A 20468-nucleotide genomic window follows, 5' to 3' on the forward strand; every position below is an offset into this window, starting at 1 on the left:
AACAAAACCAAAAGAATGAAAAAATGGAAGATAATGTGAAATATCTCATTGGAAAAACAACTGACCTGGAAAATAGATCCAGGAGAGACAATTTAAAAATTATGGACTACCTGAAAGCCATGATCAAAAAAAGAGCCTAGACATCATCTTTCATGAAATTATCAAGGAAAACTTCCCTGAGATTCTAGAACCAGAGGGCAAAATAAGTATTCAAGGAATCCACCGATCACCACCTGAAAGAGATCCACAAAAAGAAACTCCTAGGAACATTGTGGCCAAATTCCAGAGTTCCCAGGTCAAGGAGAAAATATTGCAAGCAGCCAGAAAGAAACAATTCAAGTATTGTGGAAATACAATCAGGATAACACAAGACCTAGCAGCTTCTACATTAAGGGATCGAAGGGCGTGAAATAGGATATTCCAGAAGTCAAAGGAACTAGGACTAAAACCTAGAATCTCCTACCCAGCAAAACTGAGTATAATACTTCAGGGGTAAAATTGGTCTTTCAATGAAATAGAGGACTTTCAAACATTCTTGATGAAAAGACCATAGCTGAAAAGAAAATCTGACTTTCAAACACAAGAATCAAGAGAAGCATGAAAAGGTAAACAGCAAAGAGAAGTCATAAGGGACTTACTAAAGTTGAACTGTTTACATTCCTACATGGAAAGACAATATTTGTAACTCTTGAAACTTTTCAGTATCTGGGTACTAGGTGGGATTACACACACACATGCACACGCACACGCACACACACATAGAGACAGAGTGCACAGAGTGAATTGAAGAGGATGGGATCATATCTTAAAAAAATGAAATCAAGCAGTGAGAGAGAAATATATTGGGATGAGAAAGGGAGAAATGGAATGGGGCAAATTATCTCTCATAAAAGAGGCAAGCAAAAGACTTATTAGTGGAGGGATAAAGAGGGGAGGTGAGAGAAAAACAAGAAGTTTACTCTCATCACATTCCACTAAAGGAAGGAATAAAATGCACACTCATTTTGGTATGAAAACCTATCTTACAATACAGGAAAGTGGGGGATAAGGGGATAAGCAGGGTTGGGGGGATGATGGAAGGGAGGGCATGGGGGGGAGGAAGCAATTTGAGGTCAACACTCATGGAGAGGGACAGGATCAAAAGAGAGAATAGAAGTAATGGGGGACAGGACAGGATGGAGGGAAATATAGTTAGTCTTATACAACACGACTATCATGGAAGTCATTTGCAAAACTACACAGATTTGGCCTATATTGAATTGCTTGCCTTCCAAAGGGAAGTGTTGGGGAGGGAGGGAGGAAGAGAAGTTGGAACTCAAAGTTTTAGGAACAACTGTCGAGTACTGTTCTTGCTAATAGGAAATAAGAAATACAGGTAGAGGGGTATAGAAAGTTATTTGGCCCTATAGGACAAAAGAGAAGATGGAGACAAGGGCAGAGAAGGATGATAGAAGAGAGAGCAGATTGGTGATAGGGGCAATTAGAATGCTTGGTGTTTTGGGGTGGGGGGAGGGGAGAATATGTGGAACCCAAAATTTTGTGAAAATGAATGTTAAAAGTTAAATTTTAAAAAAAATCATGAAAAAAAAAAGAATTAAAGAAAATTGTCCTGAAGCATTTAAAACAAGAGGAGAAAGTAGAAACAGAAAAAACCCACGCATCACCACCTGAAAGAGATCCTATGAGGAAAATTCACAGGAATATTACAGTTAAATTCCAAAAACCCCAGCTCAAGGACAAAATACTACAAGCAACAGGAAAAAAACAATTTACATATGGTGGTACCACAATTAGAATCATACAAGACCTAGCAGTGGTGACACTAAAAGATTGCAGGTCTTGGAACACTATATATTGAAGAGCAAAAGAACTGGATTTTTGGCTGAAAATATCATACCTAGCAAGGCTAAGCATAATTTTGAATGAAAAAAATGGGCATTTAATGAATTTGCAGAGTTTCAAAATTTTGTTAAAAAAAAAACAAACCAAACCTGAACTTAATAGAAGATTTGACACACAAGAGCCAAGAGAAATATAAAGTACATACCAATGACCCATTATACAGGACTCAATAAGGACAGACTGTTTATCTTTTTTGTATGTAAAATATAAAACCCATGTCGAAGACTGTTATTAGTAATTAGGCAGCTTAAAAGAAAGATTATATGGGGTAGATCTGAATATAATAGGACTTCAAAAAGTGAAACTATTCAAGAACAGCTAAAAGAATAATTATCTTGTATAAATGCACTCTCACAGCAGCTCAGAGAAATTAGATGGGGGGAGGGGCTGTTAGCTCTGGAAACCTACTTTCATTGGGAATGGGTTCAAGAGGGAAAAATATATATACATCTAGAAAAGTATAAAAGTCTTCAAAATTCAGAAAAATAAAACTCTAAGGGGATAGGAAGGGGGAAGAGGATAAAGGAGGTGTTTTTAGAGGGGAGGGGAAGGGAATAGGTTAAAAGGGGTGTACAAAAGGGTGTTTTGATTTATGGGAAGGGGAGGTGGAGTAGGTTAAGAAACAGGAGGGAGAATTAGCAAGCAGAAGTAAAATAGAGGAGTTAGGAAACACAGGAAAAAAGATATACCCAAACATAAAAATAAAGATTAGGAGTAGAATCTTTTAGGGAAAGTATGTTCATATTATGTATGTATGTATATGTATACAGGCATACGTATATGTATATATCAGTGTCTATATATAAACATATCCCTGCTTAATTGTAGCCTGGGTGGGGGTGGGAGGGAGGAATGGGGGAAAAAAGAACAAAGTAAAAAGCATACAGTGGAGAACGAAAGAAAAGCTACAAAGAAAGCAAAGAAAGGACGGTCGGCCTGGCGGTATTTAATATATAGGCTTTCTGGAAATGGAAAGCTATTGACAGATCTTCTGAATCCTCTCCTGTGTTCTGCTGTGCACATGACATGATTTTTCTTTTCTTATTTTATATTTAAGTTTAATATTTAAATTTATAATGTGTTTCTTTTCTTATTATGTGTTTAAGTTTTAGTATTTGTCTAAAATAAAAAAAAATATTAAAAAAAAAGAAAACATTGGGTTCTCTTTCCAGGAGGGCAGCAGGCGAGCAGGAACTGTCCCAAGCTTCAGGCTTTTTTGCACTGCTGTTTTCCAGGCTAGTTCTGGAGATCTGCAGTTCAGTGTTTCCAAGGTGGTGTGAACCAGGGAGAGGTGTGATCACTGCTCTCTTGGTCTATGCTCTGGTCCTCACATAGGAAGGGCTCCTGATCCGTTGGAATTATAATGGATGCCTCAGGTTCCTCAGGGCCCCTCTTCCCTTGGGATAGAAACAACACAGTTCTTCGGGTCCCTGGTCCCTTGAAATGAAATTCTAACCCTAACCCTAAATTGAAATGATACTGCCCTTCACTCTTGCCTGAAAGGGCTCTTGTCTACCCTTCTACTACGACCTTGAAGTGGGTATAAGCGGTGGAGCTGCCAAATCACACCTGGTCTTATATCCAGTGCCAGCACAAGATAACCTGTGATCTCTGACCAGGTGCCAGGTCCCCTCACTGCATCTTGCTTGAGAGCTCCTGAAGATGCTGCTGTTTGTGTCTCTACCACCTACTTCGACCACTGGTGCTTCATCCATGCAGGCTGCAAGCTGGCCTCGTTTCCCATGTCACACGCCTCCCTTTCCTACTTTCCATGTCGCCTTGTGCTGGAAGAACACCTCCCTTTGACCTGCTATTGGCTATGACACTCCACAGTTTGATTTGAGGATTTATTTTAAAGTTGTTTGGAAGAGAATGTAGAAGAGTCCAACTTTCTCTACTTTGCCATTTTGGCTCCACCTACAAAAACACTCTTTAACACAACTAAAGAGGGACCTAAGTTGATGAATCTGAAGTGCTCACAGGACACACTGGACAATCCAATATAATAAAAATGGCAATGCTACCAAAGTTCATTTACTGACAGTCAATGCCAACATTATACACCAGAAAATGATTTTAGAGAACCAGAGAACATAATGGGACAGTCAGGTGATGCAATGTTGGGCCTGGAGTCAGGAAGACCTGAGTTCAAATCCAGCCTCAGACACTTACTAGTTGTGACTGTGGGCAAATCACTTGTACCTTCTTTGCCTCGGTTTCCTCATCTATAAAATGAGCCAAAAAAGGAAATGGCAAACCCCTCTAGTATCTCTGGGATCACAAAGAGACAGACATGACTGAGCACAACTGAACAATAACAGAAAACATAACAGCTGTATGAAACAATGCCCTATGGCACTAATGATAAGAGAAATGCAGTTTAAAGCAGCTCCCTGTGGGTCTGCCTCATACCCAACCAGGCGGCAAAATCTGCCAAAGAGGAGAGCGACCAACACTAGAGGGGCTGTTAGAGGAGATATGAGTTGGTTAAGTCCTTTCTGAAAGCAATCTGAAGCTGTGCCCAAAACCCTAAAGAGACCAAAGAAAGAGGAAAAGGCCTCACACACGTTGATAGCAGCACCAGACTGCAATGGTTGGACAAGAAACAGCATGGAATCAATGGAATATCTCTGAAAACTGGGAGGAACTGATGCCAAAGGAAGTGAGGAGAACCAGAAGGACAATTTACACTGGGCAGCTGGGGGCGCCACAGTGCACAGGGCCCACTGTTAGGAAGGCTCAAGTTCTCAGACACTACACCAAGCCACTTCATCTCTGATTGCCCCAGGGTCTTCAACTGTAAAATGGGGATCCATCTCCCAGGACTGTTGTGAGGAACATCTTCTAATTCCCTCAATGGTATCTGTAAAGTGCTCAGCACAGTGTCTGGCATAAAACAGGTGCTTACAAAATGCTTGCTCTCCACAAGCCTCTGAGAGGCTCACAGAGTCTGCCCAGATCAATGACCAATCTTCATTACAGAGGACCAATGACAAAAAATGAGCCCCACCCCTTGACTGAGAAGCGAGGACTAAAAACACAGAACCAGGTGTACTGCCAACTGGTCAATCCCCCCCCAATTTTGAGGGGGGTAGGGAAATGAGGTGGGAATAGGAAAAAAGAGATGATTCTCGATTTTAAAAAATGCAAAAAAATTCAGCCAAATGATGTACACATCAAAACAGGAGCAAAAGCCTCATTGGGTCCTCAAATGTCAAAAGATCAGGGTCACATTCCCTTTACAAGAACAAGTTACTCTGATTTTGTTAGAATGCCAAATGACTCCATTTCTGTCCAAAGTCTGTCCAAATCAAGGCTACGGAGAATCATGGAGTTGGAGGGCTCTTGGCAGCACTGAGAAGAAACCCCCACTCTGACATCCTACACAAGCAATCTCCCAGACTCTGCTCATGCACCTGCAGTGAGGGAGGGCCCAGTCCAGCCCCTGTCCCACCTGCAGCCCCCCCCATGCTGGGACAGTTCTACTCACTATTCCACATAACGTATTTTTTCCTGTTCTTTATACACTGAAATATTCATGTGTTCTTTGTGGGTTCACATTAAGTTCATAAGAAAAAGGGAAAAAAATTTTTTTAAGAGGTAAGGGCTCTAGAATTTTTACAAGTCCATGACCTTCAGCCAAGCTTCCCTGACCTTAGTCCTTCCCTAGTGGCCCACCCAGGAACTCTGTTGCTGAGCCTCCGAGGCTGTCCTGGGGCCCCTGGGGGACCTGTTACCCCTGGGGGTGGGGTGGGGCTCAAGGCCTTCCTGGGGCCCCTGGGGATGAGGGTGGGAGCTCAAGGCCAGCTGTTTCTGGGAACTCTGGAACTCACCTTTCCCGCAGGAGCTGCAGCTGGAAGCGATTTGCCAGCCTCATCAGTTCTGTCAAGAAGACATCGTCTTCCTTGAGCTCCAAGTCATCGGTGTAGACCCAGCGAAGCAAGGCCATGGTCACCTCGGGGTCGGCATCTGGGTAAGAAAAAGGAGTTAATGAAACCAAGCAAGCCTAAGTCCTTCAGAGGACCCTGCTGACACTAGAAGTGGAAGCCACGCCCCAGACCTGCAGCACAGAGGACTCAGATATGAGGGCACTTGGGGCGAGTCCTGTCCCTCATCCGCCCTTCACAGAATGCTTGCTCTTCTAGATGGAGGGGCCCTCTGGGTCAATAACAAGACCATCTGGCTGGTTCTGGGAGCCAAGATAGCAGAGTGATCAGTAATTGCTATCTCCCTCCCCTTGTTGACCTTGACAAGCCCAGAGAATAACTCCTGGGAATCTCCCAAGGAAAAGCCCTGGAACAGTGGGAGCAGCAGAAGGGATAAACAGACTCTTAGCATATGAGGCTGGGAAGATCACTAAGGGGGGTCCCTCTTGCTGTGGCTGAAGGGGACCAGTGCAGGACCAGACCTGTCCCAGACAGCCTCAGTTCAGCAAACCTGGGGAAGAACCTGAGCCCCAGGGGGATGAAGCCACAACTGCCAACACCAGGACCCCAGGCATGTCTAAGCACTCCAGGGGCATCAGGAAGACACTACTGCAGACAGGATCACCAACCGCTGAGCTTGCTTATGCTCTAGCTCAGCAGAGGGGACCTGTTTTAGCCAGACCACCCCTCCCCCTACATTTAACAAGCCATCTCTAGGGTAACTCCAGGGAAACCCAAGAAGACTTCACTTGGCCTCTGCTTTCCAACATCAGCCAGCTCAGCACCAGGTAAGGTGCCGCATTTTGGCTTCCAGCTGAAAGAACCAGAGGCCACAACACACAATGCCCAAGTTTTAGGGACAAGACCTGTGGGACAGAGCCCCCTGTGCCCCAGATGCCGAGATCTATTTTAAAAGTCAGGAAAAGGGTGATCATCATGAGTAAGTAGCAAAGTAGAAAAGAAAAGACCACAGAATCTTTCTATGGGGAAAAGGACCAAAACACAAATGCCAAAGACGTCAGCATTGAGACTGTACTCCTATCTGAAACTTCAGAAGGGAGTATGAACTGGTCTGAAGCACAAAGAGCCTTCTTGGAAAAGCTCAGGAAGGATTTTAAAAGCCAAATTAAAGAAACAGAAGAAAAACTGACCAATGATTTTAAAAATATGAAAAAAGAAATCACAGAAGAATTTAAAAGGAAAATTGGACAAGTGGAAAAGGGAGTACAAAACTTAACTGGAGAAAATAACTTCTTAAAAGGAGTAACTGGACAGATGGAAAAGGAGATGCAAAAGTTAACTGAAGAAAACAATTTGATAAAAATTAGAGCCAGGCAAGTAGAAGCTAATGACTCTATGAGGCATCAGGAATCAGTCAAACAGAATCTAAGGAATGAAAAGACAGAAGAAAATGTAGAATATCTAATTGGAAAAACAACTGACCTGGAAAACAGATCCAGGAGAGAAAATCTAAGGATTATTGGTCTATCAGAAAACCATGAGAGTCTGGACAATATCATCCAAGAAATCATCAAGGAAAATTGCCCAGAAGTCCTAGATCCAGAGGGCAAAATAGTTATCAAAAGAATTCACCATTCACCTCCCAAAAGGAATCCCAAACTAAAAACACCGAGGAATATCGTTGTCAAATTCCAGAACTATCAAGTGAAGGAGAAAACACTGCAGGCAGCCAGAAAGAAACAATTCAAATATCGGGGAGTTACAGTTAGGATAACACAGGGCCTAGAAACTTCTACGTTAAGAGATTGGAGGAATTGGAATATGACAATTCTTAAGGCAAAGGAGCTGGGACTACAACCAAGGATCAATTACCCAGCAAAGTTGAGCATAATATTTCAGGCAAGGAGATGGACATTCAGTGAAATAAGGGATTTCCAGACCTTCCTGATGAAAAGGCCAGAACTCAATAGAAAATTCAATCTTCAAACGTAGGTCTCAAGAGAGGCAGAAAAAGGTAAACAAGGCAAAAAAAAACCAACAACAACTTGCTACTCAATATGCATAAACTGTTGACATCCCTATAAGGGAAGATGAAATTTGTTAATCTTGAGAACTGTATATTTCTTGTGAAATGTAAAAGGAATATACAAAGATAGAGGGAGTGGTATAAAGTGAATGATGTCATGATAAAAACATGATTTAAGGGCGCGAAAGGGCTGTAATCAGAGATGTGAAAAGGAGGAGTCAGGAAAAAGTAAATCACGTCACAGCAAGAGGCACAGAAATAAATCACAGTAGAGGGAGAGAGGGGAGGGAGAGGAGCTCTCATCTGAGTGGGCTCAAGGAGGGAGCAAAATCTCAGTTAAGTGTAGGAATGCAACTAGCTCTAGGGGCAGTAGCAGGGGAAGATGGAAAGAAAAGGGAGGGAAGAAGTAGTAAGGGAAAAGAGGATTGAAAGGGAGAGGGACTGAAAGAATGGAGGGAAGACTGCAGGAGGTGGTGGCCAAAAATTAAAGCTATTGTGGAGGGGAAGGGAGAAGGGAGGACTAAAAGCATAAACAGGGGTGAAAGGAGATGGAGGGAAAGACACACATGTGAATGGGATGAACTCTCCCATAAAAGACAGATGGGTAGCAGGACACATTAAAAACTATAATCCAGCAATATGCTGTTTACAAGAAACATGTTTTACTTTTACACACAGGGTAAAGGTAAAAGGTTGGAGCAGAATACATTGTACTTCAGCTGATGTAAAAAAAGCAGGGGTAGCAATTCTAATCTTAGACAAAGCGAAAACAGAAATAGATCTAAGTAAAAGAGATAAGGAAAGAAACTATATCCTGCTAAAAGACACCATAGACAATGAAGCAATTTCATTACTAAATATATACGCTCCTAGAGGAGAAGCTCAGGGAGTTACAGGAAGAAATAGACAGCAAAACATACTAGTGGGGGACCTCAACCTCCCCCTCTCTGAACCTGATAAATCCAACCTCAAAATAAACAAGAAAGAAGTTAAGGAGGTGAATAAAACTCTGGATAAGGTAGATATGATAGATCTCTGGAGAAAACTGAATGGGGATAGAAAGGAATATACCTTTTTCTCAGTGGTACATGGCACATATACAAAAATTGACCATGTACTAGGCCATAAAAACTCACAATCCAATGCAGAAAGGCAGAGATAGTCAATGCATTTTTCTCAGATCATAATGCAATAAAAATTATATGTAATCAAAGGCCATGGAAATATAAACCAAAAATTAACTGGAAACTAAACAATCTAGTCCTAAAGAATGAGTGGGTAAACAACAAATTACAGAAATAATCAACAACTTTATTCAAGAGAATGACAATAATGAGGCAACCTACCAAACCTTATGGGATACTGCAAAAGCAGTTCTTAGGGGAAATTTTATATCTTTGAATGTCTACATGAATAACATAGAGAAAGAGGAGATCAATCAGTTGAAAAAGCTAGAAAAAGAACAAATTGAAAATCCCCAAATAAATACCAGATTAGTAATACTGAAAACCAAGGGAGAGATTAATAAAATTGAAATTAAGAAAACTATTGAACTAATAAATAAAACTAAGAGTTGGTTTTATGAAAAAACAATAAAATTGATATAACTTTGGTCAACTTGATTTAAAAAAAGGAAGAAGAAAACCAAATTACCAATACCAAAAATGAAAAGGGTAAACTAACCTCCAATGAGGAAATTAAAACAATAAGTAGAAATTACTTTGCCCAACTTTATGCCCATAAATTTGACAATCTAAATGAGATGGATGATTATTTTAAAAAAATATAAATTGCCCAGACTAACAGAAGAGGAAGTTGAGTACTTAAATAACTCCATCTCAAAATAGGAAACTGAACAAGCCATCGATGAACTCCCTAGGAAAAAAATCTCCAGGGCCAGATGGATTTATAAGTGAATTCTATCAAACATTTAAAGAACAGTTAATTCAAATACTATGAACTATTTGGGAAAGTTGGTGAAGAAAGAATCCTCCCAAATTCTTTTTATGATACAAATATGGTTCTGATACCCAAACCAGGAAGAGCCAAAACAGAGAAAGAAAATTATAGACCAATTTCTCTAGTGAATATAGATGCAAAAATTTTAAATAAGATATTAGCAAAAAGAATACAGCATCTTATCACAAGACTAATACATTATGATCAAGTAGGATTTTTACCAGGAATGCAGGGCTGGTTTCAATATTAGGAAACCTATTAGCATAATTGATATATCAAGAACAAAACTAACAAAAACCATATGATTATCTCAATAGATGCAGAAAAAGCTTTTGAGAAAATACAACACCCATTCCTATTGAAAACACTGGAAAGCATAGGAATAAATGGAACTTTCTATAAAATAATAAGCAGTATCTACCTAAAACCTTCAGCAAGCATTATATGCAATGGGGACAAGCTAGATGCATTTCCAATAATATCAGGGGTGAAACAAGGATGTCCATTATCACTACTATTATGCAATATGATACTAGAAATGTTAGCTGAAGCAATAAGAGAAGAAAAAGAAATTGAAGAATCCCAAGAGAATCAAGTAAAAAACTACTTGAAATAATAAATAACTTTGGCAAAGTTGAAAGCTACAAAATTACCCAGATAAATCATCTGTACTTCTATATATTACTAACAAAGCCCAACAGCAAGGGATAGAAAAAGAAATCCCATTTAAAGCTAGTCACTATAAAATAAACAAACAAACCCAAATGAACCCAATTACAAAACACTTTTCACACAAATAAATTCAGATCTAAGTAAGTGGAAAAACACAGGCTGAACTAATATAATAAAAATGACAATTAATTTGCTTATTCAGTGCCATACCAATCAAACTACCAGACAATTATTTTCTAGAGCTAGAAAAAATAATATCAAAATGCATCTGGAAGAACAAAAGGTCCAGAATATCAAGGGAATTAGTGAAAAGAAATGTTAGGGAAGGTAGCCTAGCCCTACTAGATCTCAAATTGTATTATAAAGCAGCAATCATCAAAACCACTTGGTACTGGCTAAGAAACAGAGGGGTAGACCAGTGGAATAGGTTAGGTACTCCAGACACAGTAGTTAATAAATATAGCAATCTACTGTTTGATAAACCCAAGGACCCCAGCTTCTGGGATAAGAACTCACTGTTCGACAAAAATTGCTGGGAAAACTGGATGACAGTGTGGGGAAACTGGGCATAAAGTCCAAATGGATACATGATGTAGGTGTGAAGATTGATACTAGAAACAAATTAGGGGAGCAAGGAATAGTGTATTTGCCAAATCTATGGCCCAACAAGAGACAGAGAATATTATGAGGTGCAAATGGATAATTTTGATTACATTAAATTGGAAAATTTTTGCACAAACAAACCCAATGCAACCAAGATTAGGAGGGAAGTAGAAAACTGGGAAAGAATTTTTGCAACTAATGTTTGTGATAAAAGCCTCACTTCTAAAATATATAGAGAAATGAGTCAAATGTACAAGAATACAAGTCATTTCCCAACTGATAAATGGTCAAAGGATATGAACAGGGAATTTTCAGTGCTATGTTTTATTTTGTGGTTTCTCCCATACATTTCAATTCTTCTATGCAACATATATTTAATAGGAAAGTACATGTAGAGCCTATATAAGATTGTATGTTGTCTCATTAGGGGGAGGGAGGGGAAAAACATCTAAGGTATATATGGAAGTGATTGTCGAACCCTGAAAACAAATAAAGTAATTTAATTTAAAAAAAAAAAGACTACCTACGTCTCCGACTTGTTGAGAGGCTCAGATGAGAAAGTATCTGTAAAGCATTCAACTCCATGCCTGGCACACAGGAGGTGCTCAACAAATCCTTATTCCCTTCCCACTTCCCCCCATTTTACATATGAAGAAACGGAGGTAGTCACAAGTGAAGTGACTTGCCCAGGGTCACACAGTCAGTAAGCGTCTGAGGTACTGAGGTTTTCCTGACTCCAGGTCAAGACCCCTGGCTGTCCACCACATTGACTTTCCCTCCCTTCCCAGGGCTCGCCTGGCACACTCTCCCTACTCAACTCCTCAGCTTAGTATCCTCGGATAGTATCTTCTGTGGTGCAGGTGGAGCTGGGAGTGCATGAATATGGTGAAATTGTATTTAAAAGGAATGTATGTGGAGAACCTATATAAGATTGCAGGACATCTTGGGGAGGGAGTGGGGAGGGAGAGGGGAAAGAGGGGAAGGGAAAAAAATTTAAGCTATATAGAGGTGATTATAGGACACTGAAAACAAATAAAATAATTATTTTATAAAAAAATTTTAAAAATTCCCTTTCCTGTGTCAGCAATGACAGGACCAGATGAGGCAGAGCAGAAGCATTTTTCCTGCTTGTAACCACAAAAAGACAGCATGCCTGGGGCCAGATACTGTCTACAATAGTGGGACTTCTCTTATCTTGGTATCTTATGGACATACAGCCCATCAATGGGCTAAAAACACAGATATCCTGGGTTTGTAATTCTAATTGATACTGTCAATTGTCTTATGATATTTATAACTTATTCAACTAAGAAATTTCCCCTCTCATGCTATGGTTAGATACATATGGAGATTCTAAATTTAAGTGACACAGACACCCTGAGTTGGGATTGTTCCAAAATGTATTTAAGGCTTCTCATTCTTTAATGAGACATGGCCTGTGTATACATGTATCTGCTAGTTTTAAGGGAATAAACTATATGAATTTATACATCACCTAGCCTGTTTGCCCCTTTTAACCAAACTTCCAGGACAACACATAAAATAAGCACTTAATAATTGCCCACTGATGAAGAGACTGGTGATAAACACATTTCCAAGAGAGTAAAGCCTTTGCAAGTCATGGCTGCTGACTGAAGCACTTTCTGGGAGGAAAAGGAATGAGGCTGGTCCAATTTCTGCATAAAATGACCAGAACCAACACCAGCATTATTTCTATTGCCCATGACTTTGCTCTGACCAATCACAGCCACCTGAGTAAGGAATGCCACAAGACTGTTCCCACCATAAAGCCTGGCCAAACACCTAGGGGAAGATAAAATGAGCAGTCCGCAGGCCTGAGACTAGCAGATCTGGGAGGAAGAAGGGGATGAGAAGAGGATAGGGGAGGCTGAGGCCTAAGGGCTGGACTGTTGACATAACACAGGGACCACCGCAAAACTGAGCATCATCTCTCCTTGGGAGAGGGCAGCCTCTCATGAACTCCCTATTTACAAAACAGAGATGCAGCAGAATGACCTCTCATTAGGTGCCTCCTCTGGGTAAGGGGCAGGGTTAAGCACTAGAAACTCACACAACTGCCCTGCCTGACCCCAGAAGTATGGAACTGGCTGCTGAGGGAAGGCCCTGGGAGAATCAGGGAAGCATTTCCAGCAGAAGCAGCACGGAGGAATGCTGACAAGTCAAGGATGGAAAGGAGGGCCTTTGAGCAGAGGGAACGCCAAAGGCTGGCTAAGAAATAGAGAGGTCACTCCATGGATGGACTGGGCACACAATATACAGCACCAAATGAGCATTATAACTTGGAGTCTGATAAGCCCAAAGATCCCAGCAACTGGGGCAAGAAGTCACTGTTTGATAGAAACTGTAGGGAAAATTGGGAAGTGGTCAGCCAGAAACTAGATTTTGACAAATATTCACACCACATACCAACATAAGGTCAAAACGAGTACATGATTTAACATAAAGGTTGATAACCATAAGCAAAGTAGGGAAATATAGGAAAAAACACCTGTCGGATCTGTGGATATGGGAAAAGTTCATGACCAAACAAAAGACAGAGAGGTTCACAGGAGGTGAAACAGACAATCTTGATTACATAGAATTTTGTACAAACAAAACCAATGCCTCAATAATTAAAAGGAAAGTAGGAACCTGGGGGGAAATTTTTATGGCAAATTTCTCTGATAAAGCACTCACTGTTCAAATATATGGGGAACTAAGATGAATTTATAAAAAAAAAAAAAGCCACTCCCCAATCAAAGGATATGAACAGGCAGTTTTCAAATGAAGAAATCAAAGCTATCAATGGTTATTTGAAAAAAATTCTCTAAATCACTAATAATTAGAGAAAGGCAAATTGAAATAACTCTGAGATACCACCTCACACCCATGAGATTAGCTAACATTACAGAAAAAGAAAATGACAAATACTAGAGAAGATGAGGAAAAGTAGGGACACTATTGGTGGAGCTATGAAGTAGCCCAACCATTCTGGAGAACAATCTGGAAGTATGTCCAAAGAGCTTTCAAATTGTACATACACTTGGATCCAGCAATACCATTACCAGGTCTGTATTCCAAAGAGATCAAAGCAAAAAGAAAAGGATCTATTCGTACAAAAATATTCAAAGTGGGGCATAAATAGACTTGGAAGGGCAAAGAATCAGAAACGGAGAAGTTGCCCATCAATGGAGCAATGGTATATGACTGTAATGGAATATTATTGTGCTATAAGCAGGATGGTTTTCAGAAAAACCTGGGAAAACTTTCATGGACTGATGCAAAGTGAAGCGAGCAGAACCAGGAGAACATTGTACACAGTGACTGTAAAATGATCAATTGGGAACGGCTGAGCTTTTCTCAGCAACACAATAATCCAAGACAATTTCAAAGGATTCATGATGAAAATGCTCTCCACCTTCAGAAAGAGAACTGCAAGATTTCAAGTGCAGATTAAACCATATTTCCCCCCCTCTTTATTTTTCTTGTTCTCCCCCCCAAAAATGACTAAAGTGGAAATGTTTTGCCAAACTTCACATGTATAATGGGTATTGAATTTCTTGTCTTTTCAATGGGTAGATAAGGGATAAAGGGAGGGAAATAATTTGGAACTGAAAACTAAAATTTCTTTAAAAGAGGGAAAAAAAGAAATTAACCTGGAGAAGTAGAATAAATATCAATGGCAAAGGAGTTTAGAGGTCAAGATGAAGAGTTTCTATTTTATCCTAAAAGACATGGAAAGCCACTGAAAATTCTTAACACAATCATCTACAAACAGAAAGTCACACTCTCCATTTTAGACGTGGCTTGTAGCCGTTTCAAGTTGAAGAATTTACCACCAGTGTCTTGATGTCATTTTTATCCTCGTTGAAGGCTTTTAATAACACTGCTGAAAACATCATTCTAAAAAGCATGGGAGCAAGCACACGGTCCTACTTCATTCCACTGCTGACTAGGCAAGCTCAAGAGCCCAGGCAAGCACGCCATCATAAAACCAGTGTCAAATTCTGATGAACTTCTCCCAGCAGGCAAATTTTGCCATGATCTTCTGCAAATCCTCATGACTGACAGTCTCAAAGGCCTTGGTCAGATCTACAAATGTTGTGCACAGACCTCTACTCTCCTCCTGGCATTTCTCCTGGAGTTGTCGGGCAGCAAATATCATATAGACCATCCTGGGCCCTTTCTGAAGCCATACTGGTTTTGGGTAAATAATCACCTTCCAGGTGAAGGATCTGCCTATTAAGGAGGACTCTGGCAAGAATCTTGCAGAATCTTGTCAGTAATGACTAAGGAAGAGACACACCCCACTCCCCACCTCACCCCCACTCCCCATTGCTATTCCTGTTAGGATTACCATAAGACAATCTTTTTCCCTTTCCTTTATAGAGTGGACAATGGAGGCATCCTTGAACACCTAGGGGATAACCTTCCCTTACCATAAAACCTGGAAGATTTCATTCAGTTTTTGTATAAGGAGTGGACCCCCTGCCTTGTAAATCTCAGCTGGAATAGAACTAGTACCAGGCACTTTGCCACACAAAGAGGAGCCTAATGGCATTCAAAACCTATTCTTCAGTTGAAAATCTGGCTAGAGAGGGAATGACTCTGACGTAAACCGTCAATGGCTTCCTCATTGATTGATGACAGTCTGTTGAGAACACTATGGATCTCCAGGATCATGTTCTTATCACTCATCAATGTGGCTCCATCAGCACTGAGTAGTTGAGATGTACCACAAGTCTTTGGCCCATAAATAGCATTCAGGGCCTCATAAAAACACTTTGGCTTGTTACTATCAACATAAAACAGAATTTCATCTGCCTTCTTACTGAGTTAAGAATCCTGTGTCTCTCTAAGATTCACCTGCACTTTACTTTTGATTGAGTTAAAACACTGCCTTCTTAGAAACAGATGAACTATTCTGCTGGTAAACCCTGTGGAGTTCTCATCTTTCATTTAGCAGCTTCTGAATTTTCTCATTGTTTTCATCAAACTAATCTTAACGTCTGTGAATGTTCTGGCCCAGATGAGTAAATGTAGTGCTACACATCAAATCTCTGAAAGCTACTCACTCCTCTTCTACTCTACTGTTGTTGTGTGTGTTGGCTCAGCTTTCCCTCTCAGAGAAGAGCTCTAACGAACTGACATTAAGTCTTCTGGTATTTGTCTTGCCTTGGGGCCTCCACTTTTGTTAAATGTTCATGTTTATCTTGGAGAGGATAAGTCTGTGATCAGTCCAGCATTCCGCATCATACATTGCTCTCGTCACTCACATCCTGTCTCTTCTCCTTACAATTGCATAGTTTATTAAATGCCAATGTTTGCTGCTAGGGTGCTGCCGTGAGGTTGTACTGCATGTAGGTAAAGAGAAGACAGTGCTGGTGATAAGCAGGTCATGAGACATACAATGACCATGGCTGTTGCTGTTTCTGACTCCAATCCTTCCAAGGACTCCCTGCCATGTCTGACAGTCTGAGCCTACTCCTGCATTAAAGTCACCCAGAATAATGAGCTTGTCCTCTTTCAGCACATTGAAAATGGGAGTCTCCAGGTCTTCCGAAAATTTTTCTTTGGTGAAGCAAGGAATAGTGTATTTATCAGATTTATGGAGAAGCGAAGAATTTGTGACTAAACGAGATAGAAAGCATTATGAAGTGCAAGATGGATAATTTTGATTACATTAAACTGAAAAGTTTTTGCACAACCAAACCCAATGCAATCAAAATTCGGAGGGATGTAGAAAATTGGGAAAGCATTTTTACAGCTAATGTTTGTGATAAAGGCCTCATTTCTAGAATACATAGAGAACTGAGTCAAATGTACAAAAAGACAAGTCATTCCCCAATTGATAAATGATCAAAGGATATGAACATGCAATTTTCAGAGGAAGAAATTAAAGATATCTATAGTCACATGGAAAAATGCTCTAAACCACTATTGATTAGAGAGATGCAAATCAAAACAACTCTGAGGTACCACATCATACCTCTCAGATTGGCAAACATGACAGAACAGGAAGATGAGAAATGTTGGAGAGGATGTGGGAGAGTTGAAACACTAATTCATTGTTGGTGGAGCTGTGAGCTAATCCAACCGTTCTAGAGAGCAGTTTGGAACTATGCCCACAGATCTACAAAAATGTACATACCTTTTGACCCAGCAATATCACTTCTAGGACTGTATCCCCAAGAGATTATAAAAATGGGAAAGGGTCCCACATGTACAAAAATATTTATAGCAGCTTTTTGTGGTGGCCAAAAACTAGAATCAAGGGGATGCCCATCAATTGGGGAAAGCCTGAACAAATTATGGATGTAGTGGAATACTATTGTGCTATAAGGATGAACAAGAAGACTTATATGATCTGATGCTGAGTGAAAGGAGCAGAACCAGGAGAACTTTGTGCACAGCAACGACCACAGTGTGTGAGAGTTTTTTCTGGTAGACAGAACTTCATTGCAATAAAGACTTAAAAAAATTCCCAATGGTCTTTTAAGGCAAAATGCCTTCCACATCCAGAGAAAGAACTACAGAATTCAATCGTACAAGGTAGTAGATCATTTTCTTTTGTGTTACATTTTGGTTTGTTATATGATTTCTCCCATTGATTTTAATTCTTCTGCACAGCATGACTATAGTGAAAATGTATTTAATAGGAATGTATGTGTAGAACCTATATAAAACTGTATGCCATCTAGGGGAGAGAGGGGGGAGGGAGGGAAAAATAATAATCTAAATTATATGGTAGTGACTGAAGAACACTGAAAATAAATAAAATTAATTTAAAAAAATTTTTTTCTTTGACCTCATCAGGGATCATCATGGTAGGAACACAGCACTGATGATGGTGGCATGGTGTTTTCCTGCAAGTGGCAATCACATTGTCACGAGCCTGTCACTCATTCCTTCCAGGAGGCATATGAGCTTGTTGACTAGATTAGTTTTGATGACAAAACCTATGCTCCCCTTCACTGTGGTCACTCCAGAAAAACGTGTCCAGCTCCGACTTCCACAGTAAGCAGGCCAGGGCTGGGCAAAGCAGACAATTCTTAGCACATTTTTCTAGCTTATTCCTCATGCTAGAAAGTGAGTAATAGGGGTCTCTAGAAAAGACTGCTCAGACACCCAGGGGGCTGCTGAATCCCATTGTTGCTTCAATCCAGACAGAAGATGATCCCGTGACCTGGGATGCCTGTCTGTAGGGTTGTGACTACAACTCCCAGGTACCTGCACCTGTTGTTTTGTCACCAGCCTGTCGCCACAGTACTTTGAGATAGGTAAAAATGGTCAAATGGTACAGGTGATGAGTTCTGATTTGCATACAAGCTGGATTTAAGTGATGCAGTTTCACTAAGTTGTCAGCCTCACTCTCTTCCAGAGTCATCCAAGTCCAGTGGCAGGACAAAAGTCAAGACACTTGGTGAAGACCCAGGATATAGTGAATGACCTTGACGTCTCCAATGTTTAACAAAGCCCTGCCCAAAACCATGTGACTGGAAAGCACCAGCACCAAAGCAGCTGCCCAGACGGCCGGCCCTCAGCCCAACCATGCTGGGCCGCGGTCAGTGCCGGTAGGCTCAGTAAAGGGGGGGCTCAGTCACGCTCATCGATTTTCTTCATTTTTCCTGGTCACTAAAAAATATCATTGGTTGGATGGAAGGCCTGTCTAGGAGGGGAAGACAAAGGGACGGCAGATTGGGGAAACTGATACACTAAAAAGACCGACAAAAACTTGTTCTACAGTTTTTAAAAATGTGAATGCTGCAAACTTAAAAGAACGCCAAGCAGGGTATTATCATCCCCTTCCTATTAATAACCTGCTGTTTGGGGTCCTCACAGTCTACCTCAGCCTGTGGGTGCTTAAACATACACATATTTATGTGCCGTGAATTTCAAACAGCTTCAAACTCCTCTTGGCTTGGAGTTGTCATTGCAGGTTACACAGTCCAGAACTGGGTGGGGAGAGACCAAGTGCTTAGTCAAGAAGGAATTAGTCATCATGGACCTAGTGGCTAATAACTGGTTGGTTTAAAAGGGGATCCTTAATTTGAATGACTGTTTTTGTGAGTTGGACTACCAGTCCACAGTATCAGTTAGTGGGATGGCAGCCCTGCTACCAAAAATTCAATGTAAGTAGGACAGTTAGTAGTCCAAGGAAGAACTTATTACCAGTTAAAGCTGTCTGAAATGGAACGGGCCACTTCACGAGTTTCGTATTCTCCATCACTGGAGGTATTCAACTGGAGGACAAGTCACCAAAGAAGGGGTTGATATTCCAGGACTTCCAAGGGCCTTTTCCAATTCTAGGATTCTGTGGTTCTAACCTAAATGAGACACTTACTGGCTGCTCCAAACTGGTTTCCAATAATGTTCTCCATATGTAATTTTTACAGATTAAAAGTAATATTATATATGAAAGATCAAATGAAGCTGTTCTGTAAGTGAAAAAAATTAAAAGAACACAAGTGACTCTAAGCAGAGCTCGGAGAAGACACCTCCTGCCGGTCTTCTGCAGGGGTGGGGGGCCCTGGATGTGGAACCCTGCATATATTGTCACATTTTTTCAAGGCTCTGATTGGTTTTGCTCATTTATTTTCTCTTCTCCTTTTTCTTCTTTTTAAAAGTGAAATCTATGGGATGACTCTCTGGGAGGGATCCAAAAAGGGCCTGAGGTGGCAGAAGAACAAAGAATAAGAGCATCTTTCTTCTTTGAAACAAGAATGTGCACCCTCAGGGCCTTTTCCATCCTATCCCATCATGTGGCACATGGCAAGTGCTTCATAAATGCACGTTGATTGACTGACAGAAGCAGAAGGGGATATGGAGGGAGAGGCAGGAGGGAGCGTGTCACTGCTGGAGAAAACCCAGAGCTGCCTTCAACCCAGTTCCTATGGCCACCACTGAGGAGAGAAATCACTGTGGAGAACAGCAGCATTCACTGAGCCTGGCAAACGTGCTGGGCAGTGTGCTGAGCCCTCTACAAATGTTCTCTCAAATTACAAAGGAATCTAGTTAAAGCTCTGCATCCCACCAGCACCAGGGCTGACAAGCCAGGCTCACCCAGTCAGCATCATCCTTGATGCCTCCCTCTCCCTCATCTTTCCTACCTGTCCCCTCACCCTACCGCCATCCTTACCACTGCAGTTCCCTTCTCCCTGATCTCACTTTCTCCCAATGCAGCTGCCAAGGTGACTTTCCTAACATGCAGGACTGTCCATGTCACCCTCCCTACTCAATGACTTCCCAAGGCTCCCTGGGCTCTCCAGTCCTGCAGAGAGTGGCTCATTCCTCCTCAATCTCCCCGCAGCTGACCCCCTCTGGGAACCACCCATGTCCCCTAAAGCTCCAACTCTCACTTTCTCTGGCCTTTTCTGAAAGTCTGGCTCCTACAAGAGGCCTCTCCCCTTCCAGCTGCC

General features: G+C 41.1%; 1 protein-coding gene across 1 annotated transcript in view; it reads right to left on the reverse strand.

Annotated features, from left to right (window-relative positions):
- ANKFY1 (ankyrin repeat and FYVE domain containing 1) overlaps positions 1-20468 on the reverse strand; it is an 81127-nt gene that overhangs the window by 43410 nt on the left and 17249 nt on the right. Inside the window, exon 4 of the mRNA XM_072618934.1 lies at positions 5736-5871. Coding sequence (XP_072475035.1) covers positions 5736-5871 — 136 coding nt within the window. The remainder of the gene's footprint in view (positions 1-5735; positions 5872-20468) is intronic.

This window comes from Notamacropus eugenii, chromosome 6 (genome assembly GCF_028372415.1).
Source record: "Notamacropus eugenii isolate mMacEug1 chromosome 6, mMacEug1.pri_v2, whole genome shotgun sequence".
In the NCBI taxonomy this organism is placed as follows: Eukaryota; Metazoa; Chordata; class Mammalia; order Diprotodontia; family Macropodidae; genus Notamacropus; species Notamacropus eugenii.